The sequence below is a fragment of the Amphibalanus amphitrite genome, unplaced genomic scaffold, assembly GCF_019059575.1.
Source record: "Amphibalanus amphitrite isolate SeventyFive unplaced genomic scaffold, NRLGWU_Aamphi_draft 001125F_arrow, whole genome shotgun sequence".
In the NCBI taxonomy this organism is placed as follows: Eukaryota; Metazoa; Arthropoda; class Thecostraca; order Balanomorpha; family Balanidae; genus Amphibalanus; species Amphibalanus amphitrite.
In genome coordinates, this window is record NW_024882619.1 from 92,066 (window position 1) to 109,134 (window position 17,069).

The 17,069-nt window shown below is 50.0% G+C and overlaps 2 protein-coding genes across 2 annotated transcripts in view; one reads left to right on the plus strand and one right to left on the minus strand.

Moving 5' to 3' along the window:
• Nucleotides 1-6,254, minus strand: part of LOC122370346 — a 30,061-nt gene extending 23,807 nt beyond the window's left edge. The window contains exons 1-7 of the mRNA XM_043345851.1: nt 6,239-6,254; nt 4,761-4,918; nt 3,428-3,645; nt 2,894-3,108; nt 2,477-2,644; nt 1,986-2,107; nt 1,492-1,651 (exon numbers count right to left, since the gene is read on the minus strand). Coding sequence (XP_043201786.1) covers nt 1,492-1,651; nt 1,986-2,107; nt 2,477-2,644; nt 2,894-3,108; nt 3,428-3,645; nt 4,761-4,918; nt 6,239-6,254 — 1,057 coding nt within the window. The remainder of the gene's footprint in view (nt 1-1,491; nt 1,652-1,985; nt 2,108-2,476; nt 2,645-2,893; nt 3,109-3,427; nt 3,646-4,760; nt 4,919-6,238) is intronic.
• Nucleotides 5,901-14,187, plus strand: LOC122370352. The gene is made up of 10 exons (XM_043345864.1): nt 5,901-6,429; nt 7,067-7,147; nt 7,515-7,661; nt 8,203-8,324; nt 9,056-9,328; nt 10,001-10,350; nt 10,476-10,654; nt 11,280-11,536; nt 12,230-12,383; nt 13,002-14,187. Exons 1-10 carry the CDS (start codon nt 6,331-6,333, stop codon nt 13,812-13,814), a joined length of 2,475 nt encoding a protein of 824 aa, XP_043201799.1. The 5' UTR covers nt 5,901-6,330; the 3' UTR covers nt 13,815-14,187.
• The last annotated feature ends 2,882 nt before the right edge of the window (nt 14,188-17,069 follow it).

Consider the following 17,069-nt stretch of genomic DNA (forward strand, 5'->3'; position numbering starts at 1 on the left):
GATCCAAATAGAGTGAGAAATGACAAAAAGCATGCATTTTATTCTAGGGTGTAGAATGTTTGATGCTAGCTGGGCATCCACACAACTGCTCTTTCGATAGGTAAAAAATCTAGGTTTTCTTGGTTGGAAGTGGAATATTGTTGTTAAAAATTGGTGGTGAGAGTGGAAAATGAATTTCATTTGGATGTCGTTTCCCACCCAAATCGACAAATTTTAGGACATTGTTTTTAAATGAAAATGGATCAGATGGAGTGATAAAGATGAAAAAATCGATCATATGCAGACCACGCAAACTCTCAACAGTGCTCAGATACAACATGCTAGAATCAATATGTCGCTTCGATGGGGGTAATTATTAACCCCTTTCGTCGATGCCTGTCATGAGTAACAGTAGCTGCTGCGCTCAATAGCACGAGTGGTCACGTCGTTTTGTGCAATGCATGGCGCAGTGATATTGTTCGAGGTGTTGGTGCGCGTTAATAGCAACATCTTGAGCCCATGACACTGTGATTGCTGCTCTAATTGGTGGTAACTGGTCACGACTCTGGTGATGATTCGCCACTTGTTTCGGGGAACGACAATCGCTCAGCTTTTCAATGTCATCAGAAACGAGACAAAACACAGACGTTCGGGCTGCAGTGTATTTTCTAAGCATAACTACGGTAAGTTCAGCACCAACTACAAGCATACACTAGCAAGGATAAGAACAGCGGCGAAATAAGGCAGACACGTTGTTAGCATGGTAACTACAAAGCGTTAGTACACAATAGGTACAGTTGCGTTGGTTGCGATGGAAACAAGAATCGCAGCATCTGCACATACAAACTCCAAATGACTCATAACACAGATGGAAAGCAGACCGAAAGCTTCTGAAAGTTCAAAGGTGTTACAATTTGAAAGACGAGAATTTGATTAAATGATTGTCATGTGGAAACAAAGAGAGCGGTGAAGGCATTTCTCACTGACTACAATCACAAAGCTATGGGTTACAAAGCACTACAGCAGGCTACCAGAAGCCCCAGAACCAAGAAGCATACAGGGACAGTAGTGCACAAGATAGAGGCACCTAAACTACACTACGTTTGACATTCGACGCTTCGTGTAGTTAAAAACACCAAAGACTGTCACCCATTATTCACCAGTCCACCGCAGCGCGAACGTAGGCGCTCTACACGGCGACCGGACCGTGTCACCTCCCGTCCAGGACTCCCACTGCGGACAGTCGGGCGCCGCCCGACAGGACTAGCTGTGAGCTGGCAGTCAGCCACCGCCCTCCCACAGTCGAGACCTGCATCGACGTCTGACACACACTCGATACAGATACCCGGCTGTGAGTGGGCAGCGCCGACACCTTCCTCTCGACAATCGTTCCTCTGCTGCTCCTGGGCCGCCGAGAGGGTCCCAATCACAGTCGTCTAGCTACAGAGCCAGCTCGCCATACAGCGAGTGGTCGGACTACATCCACCGGTCCGGCGGCGGTGGGGAACTCACTCAGGTGGCTGAAGCCGTCGTGTGTGAAGGACGAGAGGCGAGTGTCACCAGCCGGCACCAGTGGCACCAGGGTCACCAGCACAAACCGCCAGCCGGTGTACTGGTACAGCTTCAGACCGGAGTTGTCCAGGAAGGCCAGGACGAACTCGCCGCTGGGGCCCTGAGGGACACAGAAGGGTGGCGCAGGGAAGGTCAGCTGAGAGGTCGGGCTCGCCGGAAGGAGAGGTTGAAACGATCCAAAGCAACCAGTTGACGATTACAGCAACATAGTCCGGGGCTAGCGATTATCAAAGTGGTGGCAATAGAATATAAAATGAGTAGCTCAATATTCATCGATGGAATTGGAAAAGGACCGAGTGTTCCGTTTGGGCCAACAAGATGGCAAGCTTGGGCTGCACTAAGTGATAAAACGGTCCAGCTACACATGTTGACGGACGCAACACATGACAACCGCCCGCCGCCTGTCCCGCACCCTCCCCTTCCCCTTCACTGACCCAGACGGGGAGCACATCTCTGGCTCGAACGGTCGGGATGCACTGGAACGGCACAAACTGGCTCTGGGAGAACTTGTAGATGACAGAGCTGACCCCGTAGTCCACCTCGTCGGCAGCAGAGTCTGCGGTAAGCGTAAAACGGTGGTAAGGACCGGGTGACACACTGCAAATTACGGTATCAAATATTCATCGGGCACTAAGAGGACGAGATCGATATTAGATCGACACTATCGATATTAGACGAGAAGACTCACTGACGACCACTGTGACACTATATGACTTGACTGTTTTGTCGACAACTAACGGCAACAGTTACGCAAACGGTACTCACTGTTCGACCCACAGCACTTCGGCTGCCCCTAAAATGCAGTTAACTCCCCTCAGCTGTCACCCTCCTTTGTTTGTTTGTTAATTGGGGCTTTAGGGCGCGCCGACTGCTAAGGTCATTTTGCGCCCATCACCCTCCTTTACGACGCCGTCGGTCCACTTACCTCGGTCGGCCTGGTTGGCCACCACCAGAAAGTGCTCGGCACTGACGCCGTCTCCCCAGCTGAAGTGACGGAACCGGACGGCGCCGCGCGTCGGCAGACGCTGGTACGACCGGTACTGACCCGTCGCCAAACTGTAGCGCAGCACCTCGCTATACAGGTTCAGACTGCCTGCAGAGCGGTAAAGGGGACTGATCACCAACAATGTGGGGGAGGCGAGTGCTGATACGAGTTGCAACTGTTATGCTGTCATCACGGGGAAATCCTTGGAGTTGGAGGTTGTGTTAAGACCAGCCAAAAAAGGTCACGAAAAACCGAAACACGGTAGCTAGATGAGGAAAATACCCCAGTAAATACTTTCAAATAAACGCTTCGCCGTTAGAACATCCCGTCCATCCGGCGGTCCCCCGGGCCACCCACCGTCGTTGTTGCGGTGGTTGGCCACCGCCAGGAACGAGTGGCTGTGCATGCGGAACGGCTCCAGATCCCGAGCACCGTGCGTCGGCACCGCGTGGCGCAGGAAGTTGCCGTCCGTCCACTTGAAGACGCTGCTGTTGACGTGGTAGTTGGCCCTCCCGTAGGCATTACTCTCAAACTCGGAGGCCACGCCGATGTGGACCGTATCTAAGTTTTTCCTGCACGCCAAAAACAATGTGTGAGGTCGGCGTTAATACAACACAAACGGGCTGCATCCAGTACTTGATAAAACAAATAACAATGAAATAGAAGAGAGCATCAACATAAGAAATATGAGGAAATAAGCACAAGAAACCACAAAGAATCAACAAGAAAACAAAAGGTTATTGCATAGACTACACCCTGTAATACAGTTAGGTATAGTCTATGGTTATTATGATATTGTATAATGATAAATACAGCATTACTACACATGCATTCACCGACTCGAAGAACGCACAAGAGGTACCTAATTCCCTCTCCACCCCGTTTACGCACCAGATGGCCACGTCGGTGGGATGGCCGCCGGGCAGCACGTGCTGCAGCTGCAGCTGTCCGCCTGTCAGCCGGTAGAGCACCGAGCCCTGCTTGTCGGCCCGGTTGGCGCCGCAGTCGTACTCGGCAGCCAGCACGTACCGGCTGTTATCGCGCACGAACGACGTGAACTCGACGGCGCCAAACGTCGACAGGTTGGAGCGTGCCGTCCATGAGTCACCCTAGGTGAGCGAGAAGAGATGGCAGGCAGAAGTCAGGGAGGGTATAATGGTCAGCAGATTCTGCAATAAATATAATAGAGGAAAGTGGCTGGGGTGGTGGTGGTGGGATAGGACGAGTGACGCTCCCCGGAACTGTCGCACCAAGATGAGGGACCACCCAAAAGGGATGATGAGCCAAATGGAGTGAGAGAAGAGGGAACTAGGACACCCAGTGGTTGGTGTGAATGAGGAGCTCCAGGTCGAGCAGCAGGCTTGACCTGGAGCAGGCCAGGAGTAATTGTGTGGGCTATAGGACACCCAGATAAACAAGGGAAAAACTCAACTGCTGCTGCAACAATTCATGGTGATTACTGTTAAACCAGCCTGCACAGATAATCATCAAATATGAAGGGATGGAGAAGCAGAGGAACATATTCAATTATAAGAGAGGAACAAAATACCCATGACATGTAAGTTTCTAGATAAGTTTCACTTCAAAATGTAACAATGCTTTCATTCTCTGTTCCTGGAAATTCCAACAGCCTGTCAGGACAAATTAACATACCATTCTGATATATCAGAGGCCAGTTTAACCAGCAGAAAAATAGCCACTTGCCAGAATTTTTTGTTTAAAAACCACTTCACATACCGAGCGTAAGCAGTAAAGCCCTATCCCTATCCTCTTACATGCCCATCATTCATCAAGTTTACACTGTGTGCAACTGTGCACCTTCACCCCAGAGGGCTGTTCACGGGCCCTGTGTGCGGTCGGACCACACACAGCCTCCAAGCTCCGCCCACTGCGCCCCTACGTCAGCCTTCCGTCACCGCACACAGCGACCGCTGTGGCTGGTCGGGACTGGCCACAGCGGACCGTCCACCGCACGCAGCCGTGACGTCATAACCGCCTACCCATCCCCTACCCCCACGCCTGCTGGACGCACCGCACACACCGCACGCAGCAGTGTGCGGTGCCTGTGAACACCCCTCAGGTAAGGTGTGTGAAGTGCCTGGTCTTTAGGCAAAAAATTCCAGCAGGCAGCTATTTTTCTGTTGGTAAAACTGGCCTCCTGTCCTGAATACAAGCTTAACAAGAAAGGCATAGACTTGAAGGTTGCATTATTTAGAAAACTCACCACCAGCTCATATAGCCAACTGGTTTTCGATCCTCGTCCAAATGCTGCCAGGGCATAGGTCTTGTCCTGGTCTTTGAAAATGTGCACATGCTGGGCTCCAGGGGCCGGGAAGTCCCACACCTTTTCTGCACCATTGTCCTTCTGCAGAACATCTACACCTGCAAAAGAGAAAATGTTAGTAGAAAGCCTAGACTCTAGAGCAGTGACAGATCAGGTCCAAGTGATGCATGTCATTTGACAACTATTTTATCCATGATTGACAACTGACATAGCAAAGCAAGAAATGAAGGAATCGGCATCATTGTCATAGCCCTAAAATAAGTACAGGCTCTATTCAACAGTCAGTGCCGGGGCGGAAGCGCCAATGAAACGTGCATATCTGCCCCAGGCTCACCCAAAAAAATGAAAATGCAAAACAAAAATAATTGAGTTTCGAGACCTACCAGCGCCACCCACCAATAGTACCAATATTATAGACTACGACTGCGCCCTAGTCTCATTCGCCGACCCTACAAACAGGGCCCTGTTTCACGGCGGAGCGCTGCAGTCGTTGGGTTTCCATGGTAATATCAACAAACTTCCCTCTGACGCTACGCTATGACGTCATCGCAAAACGCTAGCACCCAAGCGCCAGCACCAACAGCACGCTAACAGCATTCGCACTCAAACCTCTGTTCTCTCTGTACTTGATTCTTTAGGACCTCTGTTCCAAACGCGATTCATTATAAGCTAACGGATCGCACGCAACGTCATTCAAGTGACGTCAGGGGCACGCCTCAGCTCCCAGCGCGCTGCAGCGCGCGCAGCGTCGGGCGGTGAAACAGGGCCCAGGAAGCAACCGAAAGGCATCTGCTGGGGAGTATTTAAAAAAAGTCACCGAAAGTAGGAATCGGTCAGAAATACCGATACCCGTTCAATTGTCTATTGAGGAAGTCTACATTATAAATGGTATTATAATTTCATAATGAAATTAAATAAGAAAAGTGATATTTCGTAATTTCACCTGTCCATCGCAGCTTACAACCACAAAGGTAATAACAAGTCAATATTAATTTCGCAACTTATCCTCACTATTGACTTTCATGCAGAAGCGACGCAGCAGCGACAAAAGATCACAAAAAAGCTTTTGTGTTTTGTGTACACGTGAGCTAATCTAAACTTCAAGCCATTATATTATTTTTCATGAAATTAGATTCCACTAGTTGACTTATACCATTCATATCACATTATTACATCTACGTATCTCAGGACGGTATTAGTAAGCCTTAGTCAAAGTGTGCTCAACGCAATTAATATTGATATTTACCCCGCGTTCGATGTCTCCCGGACGGCAAAGATTCTATGCCGTCCGGGCCCGAAATGGCGTTCGATGTCGCACGGACGGCAAAGATTCTACGTGACGTCACGTAGAATCTTCGTCGTCCGCGCAGAATCTTTTGAGCGTACTACGGTGGGCAGAGAGCGTATTTTGAATTCACCATAGGGCTCAGCCATTCCTAGAGGAATTCTAGGCACCTTGGAAAAAAGCGAAATCGCGCTAGGGATTTCAGCCGATCTGGCAGCTCTTCCGATGCCACTGGCGCGCCTTTTAATCCAAAGCGCCTTTTTCGTGTCTCATGTTTGCTCGTTTATTGCGGAGGCCTATATATGCTTCAAGATGCTGGAAAAGGTTGGTGATTAATAAGTATTTCCATTTTAGGTGCATGTTCTTTGCAAGAAATACAGTTGTTGTTGCTGTTGTTGTGGGTTAGGGCGCAAGAAATACAGGTATATGTCAAGTTTAGGTCCTAACTATAACTGTGACGCTGTTGATACAAATCTGTAACAGCAAAAAAATTATGTTTTAGGTTACGTTAGGCTGTAAGTTTTAGGTTGCATTGTAGGTTTGTAGGTAGTAGATTGGTAGGTTATAGGTGAAAAGGTAAGGTTAGTTCAGGTTTGATTATGTTTTTCTTTTAGTTACGAGACATATAAGTATCATTTTTGGATTCAGGATGTCAAATAATGGTCGGAAACACTAAATTCAAAATTAACTAATTTTGAAGCGGGGACCTCCATGTGTACCGGCCAAATAATGTAAGAATATGAAAAAATTATCCATGAAATCTGCTTAGGACTTAAACTTGACATTTACCCACATGGCTATAGGTATCACCAGCAGAATTATAATCTTTACATAGGTAATTTTTAAGAAATGCTGTAAGTGAAGATTATGAGTCGTGTAACCATTGTTACTATATTGATATTAAATATTGAATAGGTACAAGTCCGCCACTAACTTTATGGAACATTCCTTCTTCCAACAGGATCACTTCCAAGTAATCTGGAAGGCTGATGCCAAGTACATCTTGTGCGAGAAGCTTGATATGATTCCTGACCTGGAACCGGTGAGCATCAAATATAGCAATTTGCTTAAAGCAATAGCAATTGCCGATGATGGCAATTTCAATTTGCAGTAACACATATTATATGTAATTGGTTTGAGCCATGTTGCAATCATTTCATGAATGAAAACTTCCATTTTTAAAATGGAACTATCAACTTTCCCCACAGGCTTCGGTAACAAAGTTTTATCAATTGTGAATGACAATATTATTGGTATGAGTGGTGTGTGCGGTGATCTGTATTTGAATATAACGCGTCTTGTCACTAAGTATTTGTCATCTGCATTATAGCTGACTATTACGGTAATACGATCGTGCATTGGTCCCAGACAAGAATACCCCAGTGAGACCTTGCATTATTTCGTTTCAGGAGTTGATGGAGGGCACCACTGTGGCCTACCGATGTCCGGCGTCAAAGGAATCGGCCCTGCAGTGGATTCAGCTGTACCAAGAGGCCGCCAACATCACCCTGACGACGTACGACTCCATGTCGAATGGCCAAAGGGTGGTGTACTGGGTGAGAGCTTTAGTTTATGAAATACCAGTTTGGGCTCGCCGTGTAAAGCTCGGCAGGGGGGTACTTTTGCCCGAGCACTCGACCTGGGCCCGCCAATGGAAAATTCTGCTGGTGCAGAGCCTCCTGAGGGTTCAGCAAAGACCCGCCGTATGAAAGCCTGTCGGGGTCTACTGACAGAGGGCCCGGCGGCCTGGGCTGGCTGCATGAATCCCCAGCTTGATGCCGCGTACTGAGGACCAGTCATCCAGCCGTCATACCGGGTGTCTCGGAGGACTGGACGGGCACCTACCAGCGGGCCCGCTAGATTTCGGCAGCTGACCCCTTTGTCCCCCTGACTCCTCCCTGGGTGCGCCACTGCACCCAGTAACTTTTACTCTTTTATATCGCAGGAAGGTGCGGGTTAATGAAACACCATGATCAGGGTCAGTTAAAAAGGTAACGTTTTTAAATCGAGAAACTTTCATCCTCATTTAAATGACGGACTAATGAGTGGCAATTGATTTCATCACTTTTGTTAATGTTGTCAATTTTTTTTTTTCAGGCCAGGCTTCGTTGTCACCACGACGTCCCAGAAAAGCCGAGTCGTCCGAGGAAAAACCAATCCGCCAAGGACACCGGGTGCCCCCTGCGCCTGAAAGTGACTGTCGCCAACATTCCAAAACGGCAAGTTTCTCACCGTCTTTTGTCATTGGCACCTTTTACCAGGGCTGCGGAGTCGACCCAACTTTAGCCAACTCCGACTCCGACTCCGGCCTCACAAAATCGACTCTGACTCCGACTCCGACCTATTAGTTCTGGAAAGCATTTATTTGGTCCTTTGGTTCACCGAACCAGTGCAGAGACGTGAACTTCGGGAGAAAAGAAAAGGCTGATCAAAATCGTAGGTCGATTTTGTTGTCTGACCACTTTGGATCATCGGGATAATTGCCATTTTGCTTTCACCAGACAACAATTTCACTTGATGAAAGGCGATTTTCGGACTACATGGCCGGAGTCGGTAAAATCTTATCGACTCTGGCCAAGAAAAAAGATCGACTCCGACTCCGACCAAAACTGTTGACTCCGACCGACTCCGACTCCGACTCCGCAGCCCTGCTTTTTACAAACGCCTTAGTTGATCAAACGATCAACCGCAATTGAAAAAAAAACTACATATTTGATGAAGGAGTTCGCTGCCGAAAAGATTTCAAGTCGCTATCTTTCTTAGTTGTGCCAATCTTGGCTCAGAAAACTAAAAACGGTGATAATCCGAAACATTTCACCTCGCTCGTTCCTTGCCTCAAAAGGTTTCTTGCTGGTACCCTATAAAAGTGCGTGGAAGGAGCGGAATTTCTTCTGAATAACACCATCGTCTCGTGTTTTTTTATATTTGTTGACGAATCCTCCCTTTCCAGGAATAGGTCTACAGACCCATGCGCGGCTTACGAGCTACGGGTGACATGTAACAAGAAGCCCCACAACCACGCCGTGGACAACGCTGCCGCTCTGAGACATCGACGCGTCTCTGAGCTGACGAAGGCCCGGCTGATGGAGCTGTTCCAGCACCACCACTCGCCCTCCACGGCGCTGGAGACCCTGAAACTACAGCTTCAGGAGGAGCATGGGAGCGCCTACCCGTCGGTGGCCGCAGACCGAGCCATTGTCCCAGATCGGATGGCCGTCTACTAGTAAGTTTTTAACAGCTTGATGCAAAGCCACACTGCCACAAGTTAGCAAGTCTGTAGGGACAGTATCTGAAATAATAAGACTTTCCCTATAAAGTTACACATGATTCTCATATATGAGATGCAATTGATCGTTACACGGAGCAGAGATGATAGGGCTACTCAGAAAAGAAGGCCGCATGTCTGGGATATGTGGTTGCGATCCGAGACTGATCTGGCCATTGACAATTTTTGGGTCCCCTATTGCAATCTGCCTGTTTTCGTGTCACATCCAGTTCTACTGTTATCTATGAATTGTGTTGTGCTAAAAACTCGCAACATTTTACGCTGCGATAAATGCACTCTGGTTTAGTAAAAGCTATCGATAATCATATTACGTACGCCTATGTGTCAGGGTCATTTCCGTTTTCCTGCTTTTCGTGAAAAACCTGAAGGGGAATGGCGTCTAGACGCCCCCCTTCCGGCCCAGCGCAGGTTAACATTATTTTCACCTTGGATTTGTGTAATTCAATGCGCTGAGGGGTAAGCTATATTTTGATTAGGACGAATCAGGAACAAGTGGGACAGCTGAAGCTTAACCATAAGTACACTGTTATGCAATCGGTATTTTATCACAAAATGAAACTGACCACCACTTGCAGCTGGAAGTCAATTGACAATGCAATGTGTTTTCAGCCTGTACTACAAGCACTGTCGGGAGCGTTACCCAGCCTCGACCCAGGAGGAGACCATGGACCTCATCCGCCACATGAAGGACGTCCGCACGGCGGTCTCAGTCGAGGACGGCGAGACGGTGATCGCGGCGGTGACGCCGCTGATGGAGCGCGTCCACACGCTCCCCGACGCGGGAGAGGTGGTCTTCGTCGACGCCTCAGGAGGGATGGACCGGCACGGCCAGCGCGTCTTCCTGCTGATGTGCTGGAGCCCGGCCGGTGGTCTGCCTCTCGGTGTCATCGTCTCCACCTCGGAGACCGAGGCCGTGGTGGACAAAGCCTTCCGGCTGCTCGTCGGGATTTTACCAGACGGTACGATATACCTACATTTGCCATGAATTCCCATATCTGGCGGCTAAACTCTGAATTGTCCAGTCAGTTGTGCATTGGTGTATAAAATCCAATATCGTGTTTGACCGAGAATGCTTCTTTGACAGGCGCCTTTGGCGGGCGTGGAAGGCGCGGCCCTCTGTGCTTCATGACGGACGACTGTCAGGCCGAGCGGAACGCGCTGTCGGCGGTGTGGCCTGAGGCGCGGCTCCTGCTGTGCACGTTTCACGTGCTGCAGGCCGTCTGGCGATGGCTTCACAACGGCAAACATGGCATCGACAAGCAAGTGAGTAGTTTCTACTGGGAATGAATTTCCGTTCATTTTTGTCTAATTACCCCTTTTTGAGAAACACAGAGAGAGAGAGAGAGAGAGAGAGAGAGAGAGGGAGAGAGAGGGAGGCAGAGAAAGAGACAGAGACATAGAGAGAGGGAGGGAGAGAGAGAGAGAGAGAGAGAGAGAGAGAGAGAGAGAGAGAGAGAGAGAGAGAGAGAGAGAGAGAGAGAGAGAGAGAGAGAGAGAGAGAGAGAGAGAGAGAGAGAGAGAGAGAGAGAGAGAGAGAGAGAGAGAGAGAGAGAGAGAGAGAGAGAGAGAAAGAGAGAGAAAGAGAGAGAAAGAGAGAGAGAGAGAGAGAGAGAGAGAGAGAGAGAGAGAGAGAGAGAGAGAGAGGCAGGCAGACAGCTGGGCAGAGGCAGGCATAGGCAGGCAGTCAGGCATAGACTAGACAGGCATAGGCTGGCAGTCAGGAATAGACATGCAGTGATACTGGTCTAAAAGCTGTAAAAGAACGTAAATGAGTTTGATTAATTTCATCTCAAACACCCCCTATATTTACATTTACCTTCACCCTTCACCCTTCACCCCTCCCGCCTCCCACACTCGGATACCAGTTAAATTGTGCATTTTCTTCCAGCACAGGCAGGCTATCATGGCACTAGCCAAACAGCTCGTGTACGCCAACAATGAGGCGGAGATAGCGACGACGATGGAGCTGGTGGCTACCGAGTGGGGCGAGCGCTACCCACTGCTGGACCAGTACCTGCAGGGTTTCGCTGCCCGCCGTCAAGAGTGGGCGCTGTGTCTCCGCACGGATGTCCCCACCCGGGGACACAACACGAACAACATCGTAGAGTCCGCCTTCAGAGTCCTCAAAGACTCTGTCCTCTACAGGTCAGTCTTTATTCATATGTTTCACCTAATTGCGGTTCAATAAATAAAACAGTTAACCTGGCGTTCATAGACAAACCTGTCTTTTAACTAAAGTTGATTGTAAAACTGTTTCGGTGACCGGAGGTATTGCGATAGATTCATTACTATTTTAAAATATTTCAAGTTGTAAGGTTGCCCAAAAGTGGCAAATGTTGAAGAAATGTCAAAGTTGCAGTTACAGACAAATTCCAATTAATAAAGACAAATAATTGGAAAAAAAGCCAAAGCAGGGGAGTAGTTTTCCTTTCAATATAGGTCGGAGGGCTGAGAGTTAGCCGGTAAAATGTTCTCGAAAACACCATCAAAATCCCTAGGACTGTGCAATTCTCCCCAGTGTCTGCCAAAGTTCAGAGCCTGAAGCCCCCGAAACGGAATTGGACCATACATCCCTTCGTCAAAGACGTTAATTACTAACTTGTGACTTTCATGGATTAACACGGATTAACTTGTGAATATCACGGTTTTACATTTCTGTTAACCCTACATGTGGAAGAAAAACAAACTTTCGCATTTCGGGTAGGTTGTGAAATTGTTAGTTGTGCTTTTGGCTGCTCTTCTGAAAGCCTTATTGTGTCCATACGATGGCAGTCTACCGTTAATTATAGCTGCAAAGAAATTGTTGAAATATTCGCTTGACACGCGCTGTTTTTCCAGGACTCGGGCGTTCAACCTGCTGCAGCTGTTTGATTTCGTCACGGTCCAGCTCAGCAAGCACTACGCCAGGAGGGCGTGCGACGTGGCCAACGGCCGGCAGCGGGCGGCACCGGTCCGCGGCGGCACCAGCCAAGAAACGGGCACTGTGACGCAGGTATTTTGCATGACACGAGAACTGATTGAGGTCACATAAGACAGCTCGTTTTCCAATGCTGGTCCCACCCGTACTGCCACATGGCTGTGCAAAGTGACCAATGCAATCGGCGCACCCCTAAGCACCAATAAACCACATTGCTGTGCATTCACACACAAGAGTCTGTCACTGTACCGCTGTGCCACTGTAGGGCCGCGTGGTGTTGGCGCTGTGTGCCACATCTCGTGACTCGTTTCGCGTTTTTTCTTGTTTCTTCTTTTTTCCCTTTGGGGGTCTGTTTTAAAAGGCCAAGCTGACAGTACTGGGGCGAATGAACAGGTTCGGATTTTCGTACAAGTAACCGTCCGTCAGTTTATGTTGTACAGTCTGTCTTAAAAGTCCGCGAAAAAGCAACGGTGGATCCATCAAGCCTGACCGAGGAAGGGCCTGCTCAATTTGAGTCATCAAAGCAATTGATATTCTCGTCCATTCCCCAGGTCAATTGGTTCGGTGACTTTCAAAGTAAAGCAGGCCTTTCTTCAGTAAGGCTTGATGGATCCACCGTCACTTTGCGCGGTACTTTTAAGACAGACTGTACATACGAATTTTACAGGATTTTATGTGTTGCCCCTCCCACAGGTGACGGAGTTCACCTATCAGGTGAAGTCGCTGACGTCGGTCGGCATCACCTACCTGGTGGACCTGAACGTCGGCGCCTGCACCTGCAGGATGAACCGGCGGACTGGCGGCTGCAAACACCTCCGAGCCGTGCGGCAGCAGACTGGCGCTGTGCCGGAGGCGACGGCGACAAAGGAGACGCGGAGGGCCTTGATGGACATCGCCATGGGGACCAGCCAGCAGCTGCCAGGCAACTGGTTCGACCCTCTGGTCGCCGAGCCGTCCACCTCGTCACCTCCTGTCCCCACGCCCGCCAGCGCCCCCGGAGTCGCGCAGCCCCAGCCGTCGCCGAGTCCCGAGGAGTACGACGACGACGCAATGGACTTCGAGGACCCCGCCGCTGCGGCGGCGGCTGTCAGTGGAGCTGAGCAGCGACGCTCAGATGACCGGACACGCCAAACCGTGGCGTTCATCCAGGAGTGGGCAGCCTTCATGTGCGAGGCAGTCGTCCAGGACGACACCTGGGAGAGGGCTGCCGCTGCCTTTCAGCAGAGGTGGGGCCAGCTGCCCACTGCTGGCCGCCAGTCCGCTCTGCACCAGTTTGGAGGCGCGCAGGGCTGCCGGCGGAACGCCACCCAGATTCCGGTCCAGCCGACCAGCACTGCCCGTCGCACCAGCACCAACGTGCGGGGGCGCGCTCGCTGGCCCGCTGGACGGCCGTGCCGCTCCGCGCGCACCGGGGAGCACGGCTACGTGGCAGCCTCCGCCAGGCGGTCGGCGGCGCCCCACAGCCTGGCCACCTGTGTTGACCAGAACCGCCCCCTGGGGCGCTGAGTGATAGAGGTGAAGTGGGGGTGACCGGGGCAAGTTGGTGCCAGGGGGGGGGGGGGTAAGTTGGGACGGAAGGGATATTTCCAATACTTCTCGACAGTTGGCGTTCAAACTTATTTTGTACATGAACAGTAACGCCGTCTGTTTGTCAACGTGGTGTCGGCGCGTGCTGAGGTAAGTGCTGTTAATAATCGCTACAAATGTGTTTCAGGTACCAAAAGTGATTTTCTTGCTGTGAAAATATTCTCTTCTAGTGTCGTTGTGTGTGCCTTTTTGTTTGCCGCAGGAGTACTGCAAACGTTTGTGTTTTGTCGTTAATGCCCGCATGGATTAGCGATGATTGTTCATGTGAAACATGAATAAAAATGTGTTTAGATAAACTGTTTTTCCTAGTGTACCAACTTGCCTTAGGCCTTGGCCCAACTGACCCCCCGCCGCGGGGTAAGTTGGGACATTGGAGGATGGCCGCTTTGATCAGATATGACACCAAGACGATGCTACCATCTCTCTTATATTAAGTCTTCTTTAAAAGATAAAGAAATCAGATCTCAGTTAATAGCCAACAAATAATGATGTATAGTTATACCGAAGTTATGACGCTTCAAGCAATAACTGGCTCAACTAGCGTTAGCGGAATGACGCAAAATTAGCAGGTGACCAGTGACCACTCCCAGTTCGCTAATATGTTTGCATCATTAACATACCTTCCACTATAAGCACGGTTTCTCAATCTTAACATAAAATATAACATCTTTTCATGTAATTTGCATCTCTAATATACCCCAGTCAAACTTGCATCACTAATGTAGTGGGGGACTTCTTGGGAAGAATTAGTTTCTAGGGACTTACACATTTATGCTCATTTCCCCACATTTGTCGCCAGGGGGAGAATTCCCCAGAATTTTCCGCTAGGAGTGGCTGAGCCCTATGGTGAATTCAAAATACGCGCGCCGCACCCCTCCGCGGCCGATGATCCTCGCAGGGGCGGCGCCAGGCACTTGGCAGGGGAGGTGCCGGCAGACAACCAACTCCGACACTGACAGGGATTCAGGAAAACATTGGCAATTGAATTATTCGTTTGTTCGGGTAAGATAATGCTCGCTTCGCTGATGATGACTTCAGCTGGGATGAATACCAACTCACAGCCAGGACCCAAAACGACCGACCTCGAAACGCCATTGTGAAACATCGACATCCAAGAAGGAAAACATCTGGGCCTGCTCATCTCACCCAGCCCAGTTGGCTGGCTCTTACGTTGGCGTGAGCCGACAGCCAATCGCTGCTCACTGCTTAGGCGCTTGGAGTTCGAGCACCCCTTCCCGTCAGCTGCCACAGACGAGTTTTTCAGCCGGTCGACGTACTCGCAGCCCTACTCCCAGTTCGATGTATCTCTCGCGGCTCGTGAGGGCCGACCAGCCGCGAGCCGACGCTCGACGCGGGGCGGGGTGGCCATCGAGCGTCGGGATCCGTCTCGACGGTTGCACATTGCATAAACAGAGGGTGAGGATGTTTACAAAGGGCTCTCCATGGAGTGGGCAGACGCGACGCTGGAGGAGCCCCGCGAGTCCCGCGCCTAGGCCCGAGTCAGTGGATAATATATCATAAATGGGAAATATAAATGGGAAATATAAATGATATAAATGGGAAAGTGACAAAGACACTATTGAGGGGGGGGGGGCACGGAAAAGGAACACAAATGCAAACCGAGCGTTGGACTTGACAAAAAGTTTGCAACACGACACGTCTGGACGTCTGGAAAGCAGGAACAAGGGAGTCAGAAGCCACGGGCGGCTCTTAAGCACCCTCACCATCTTGAAATTTGCGGGGTGGGGGGTTGGTAGCCCCTTTTACTTAATCGAAGTTTGCTGCTATGCACCACTGTGCATTTCCTACAAGCGCTCAAGAAGAATTACCGTGCCGATCGAGACGAAAACACCACCAGTCGATTCAGCGTATAGCGATTTCAACAGCCGTTTCGAATAAAGTGACCACAGGTGACCTCGGTGACCTCGGCAGGTCAACTTAACATTTTCGTATATTGCTGCCGTAGGCGAGAACGGTCATGTGACCTCCCAAGGTCATCAAGGTCTCCCAAAAACACCGGGGTTACCTAGGGTCACCATATTCCAAACGGCTGATGACATTGCATTCTGCAAATCGACGATGGAGTGTTTTCGTCTCCATCGGCTCAGTAGTTCCTGAGCAATAGAATGGCTACCTGAGACGAAGAAGTAAATGTGACCTTCCAAGGTCACGGAGGTCACCTAGGGTCACCAACTTCGCAACGGCTGATGACATTGCACACGGCAAATCGACTGCAGTGGTGTTTTCGTCTCGATCGGCCCCATAGGCGCGGGAGCCGGGGGGGGGGCAGTGGGGGCAGCTTGCCCCCCCCCCCCCCCAACTCTAGGGCCGTGGGGGCGGTGCCCCCACAACTTTGAGACGAAATACTGCACTTTTTTGCAAATGTTTTTCTTTTTTTTTGAAAAAGCCAAGGGATGAAAAATAAGTGGCCTAAAACCGGTGAGAAAACTAGATTTGGGGGTACCCTAGGTTCATCTCCATTATGGTGTGCCCCCCCCCCCCCCAGTCTGAAAGTAGTTCCCGCGCCTATGATCGGCCCAGTAGTTCCTGAGTTATAGAATGACTGCAATAGGCCGTAGGCGCGAAAACGTCGAGTTGACCTTTGGAGGTCAGAGGTCACTAAATTTAAAACGGGATGAAATCGCTTACAGCGAATCGACTGGTGTTGTTTTCGGCGGTTCGATCGGCTCAGTAGTTTTCTGTTCTTGAGTTAACGAATGGCTGCAATAGGCCAAAAGGTCAAGGTGACCTGACCAAGGTCACCTGAGGTCGCCATGGCGACCTCAGGTGCATCTTCCTCCTCGAAGATCCTCGAAGATGCATCTTCGAAACGGCTAGTAAAATTCAGAGCTGGGCGCGTTCCTCGATTTTCGGTAGTGCGTTAGCGTTCCTGCGTTCCTCCGGCCGCGGTTAGTGCGTTCCTGGAATAGCGTTCCTCAACTTTTTTTCGCTCGGTGCGTTAGCGTTCCTGCGTTCCTGCGTTCCTCCCTCAAAAATACCGCCGAACCACGCGGCGCGGGCCCAACCAAACACGGGGCGAATCGATCACAGAATACCCAGAATGGCGACGTGGGGCAGAAAAGCAACTCGACATATATTTTCCGAATCGAATATCTGAAATACGTTTTACCAATATCATCCGTAGGGTTTTCAACAAAAATACGACCTGCTTAA

Bases quoted from the DNA above. Each gene is read 5' to 3' on its own strand.
- LOC122370352 (XM_043345864.1), top strand. From the start codon at position 6,331: ATGCCACTGGCGCGCCTTTTAATCCAAAGCGCCTTTTTCGTGTCTCAT. The intron at 6,430-7,066 runs GTTGGTGATTAA...TTCTTCCAACAG, and splicing joins GCTTCAAGATGCTGGAAAAG to GATCACTTCCAAGTAATCTG. The intron at 12,384-13,001 runs GTATTTTGCATG...CCCCTCCCACAG, and splicing joins AAACGGGCACTGTGACGCAG to GTGACGGAGTTCACCTATCA.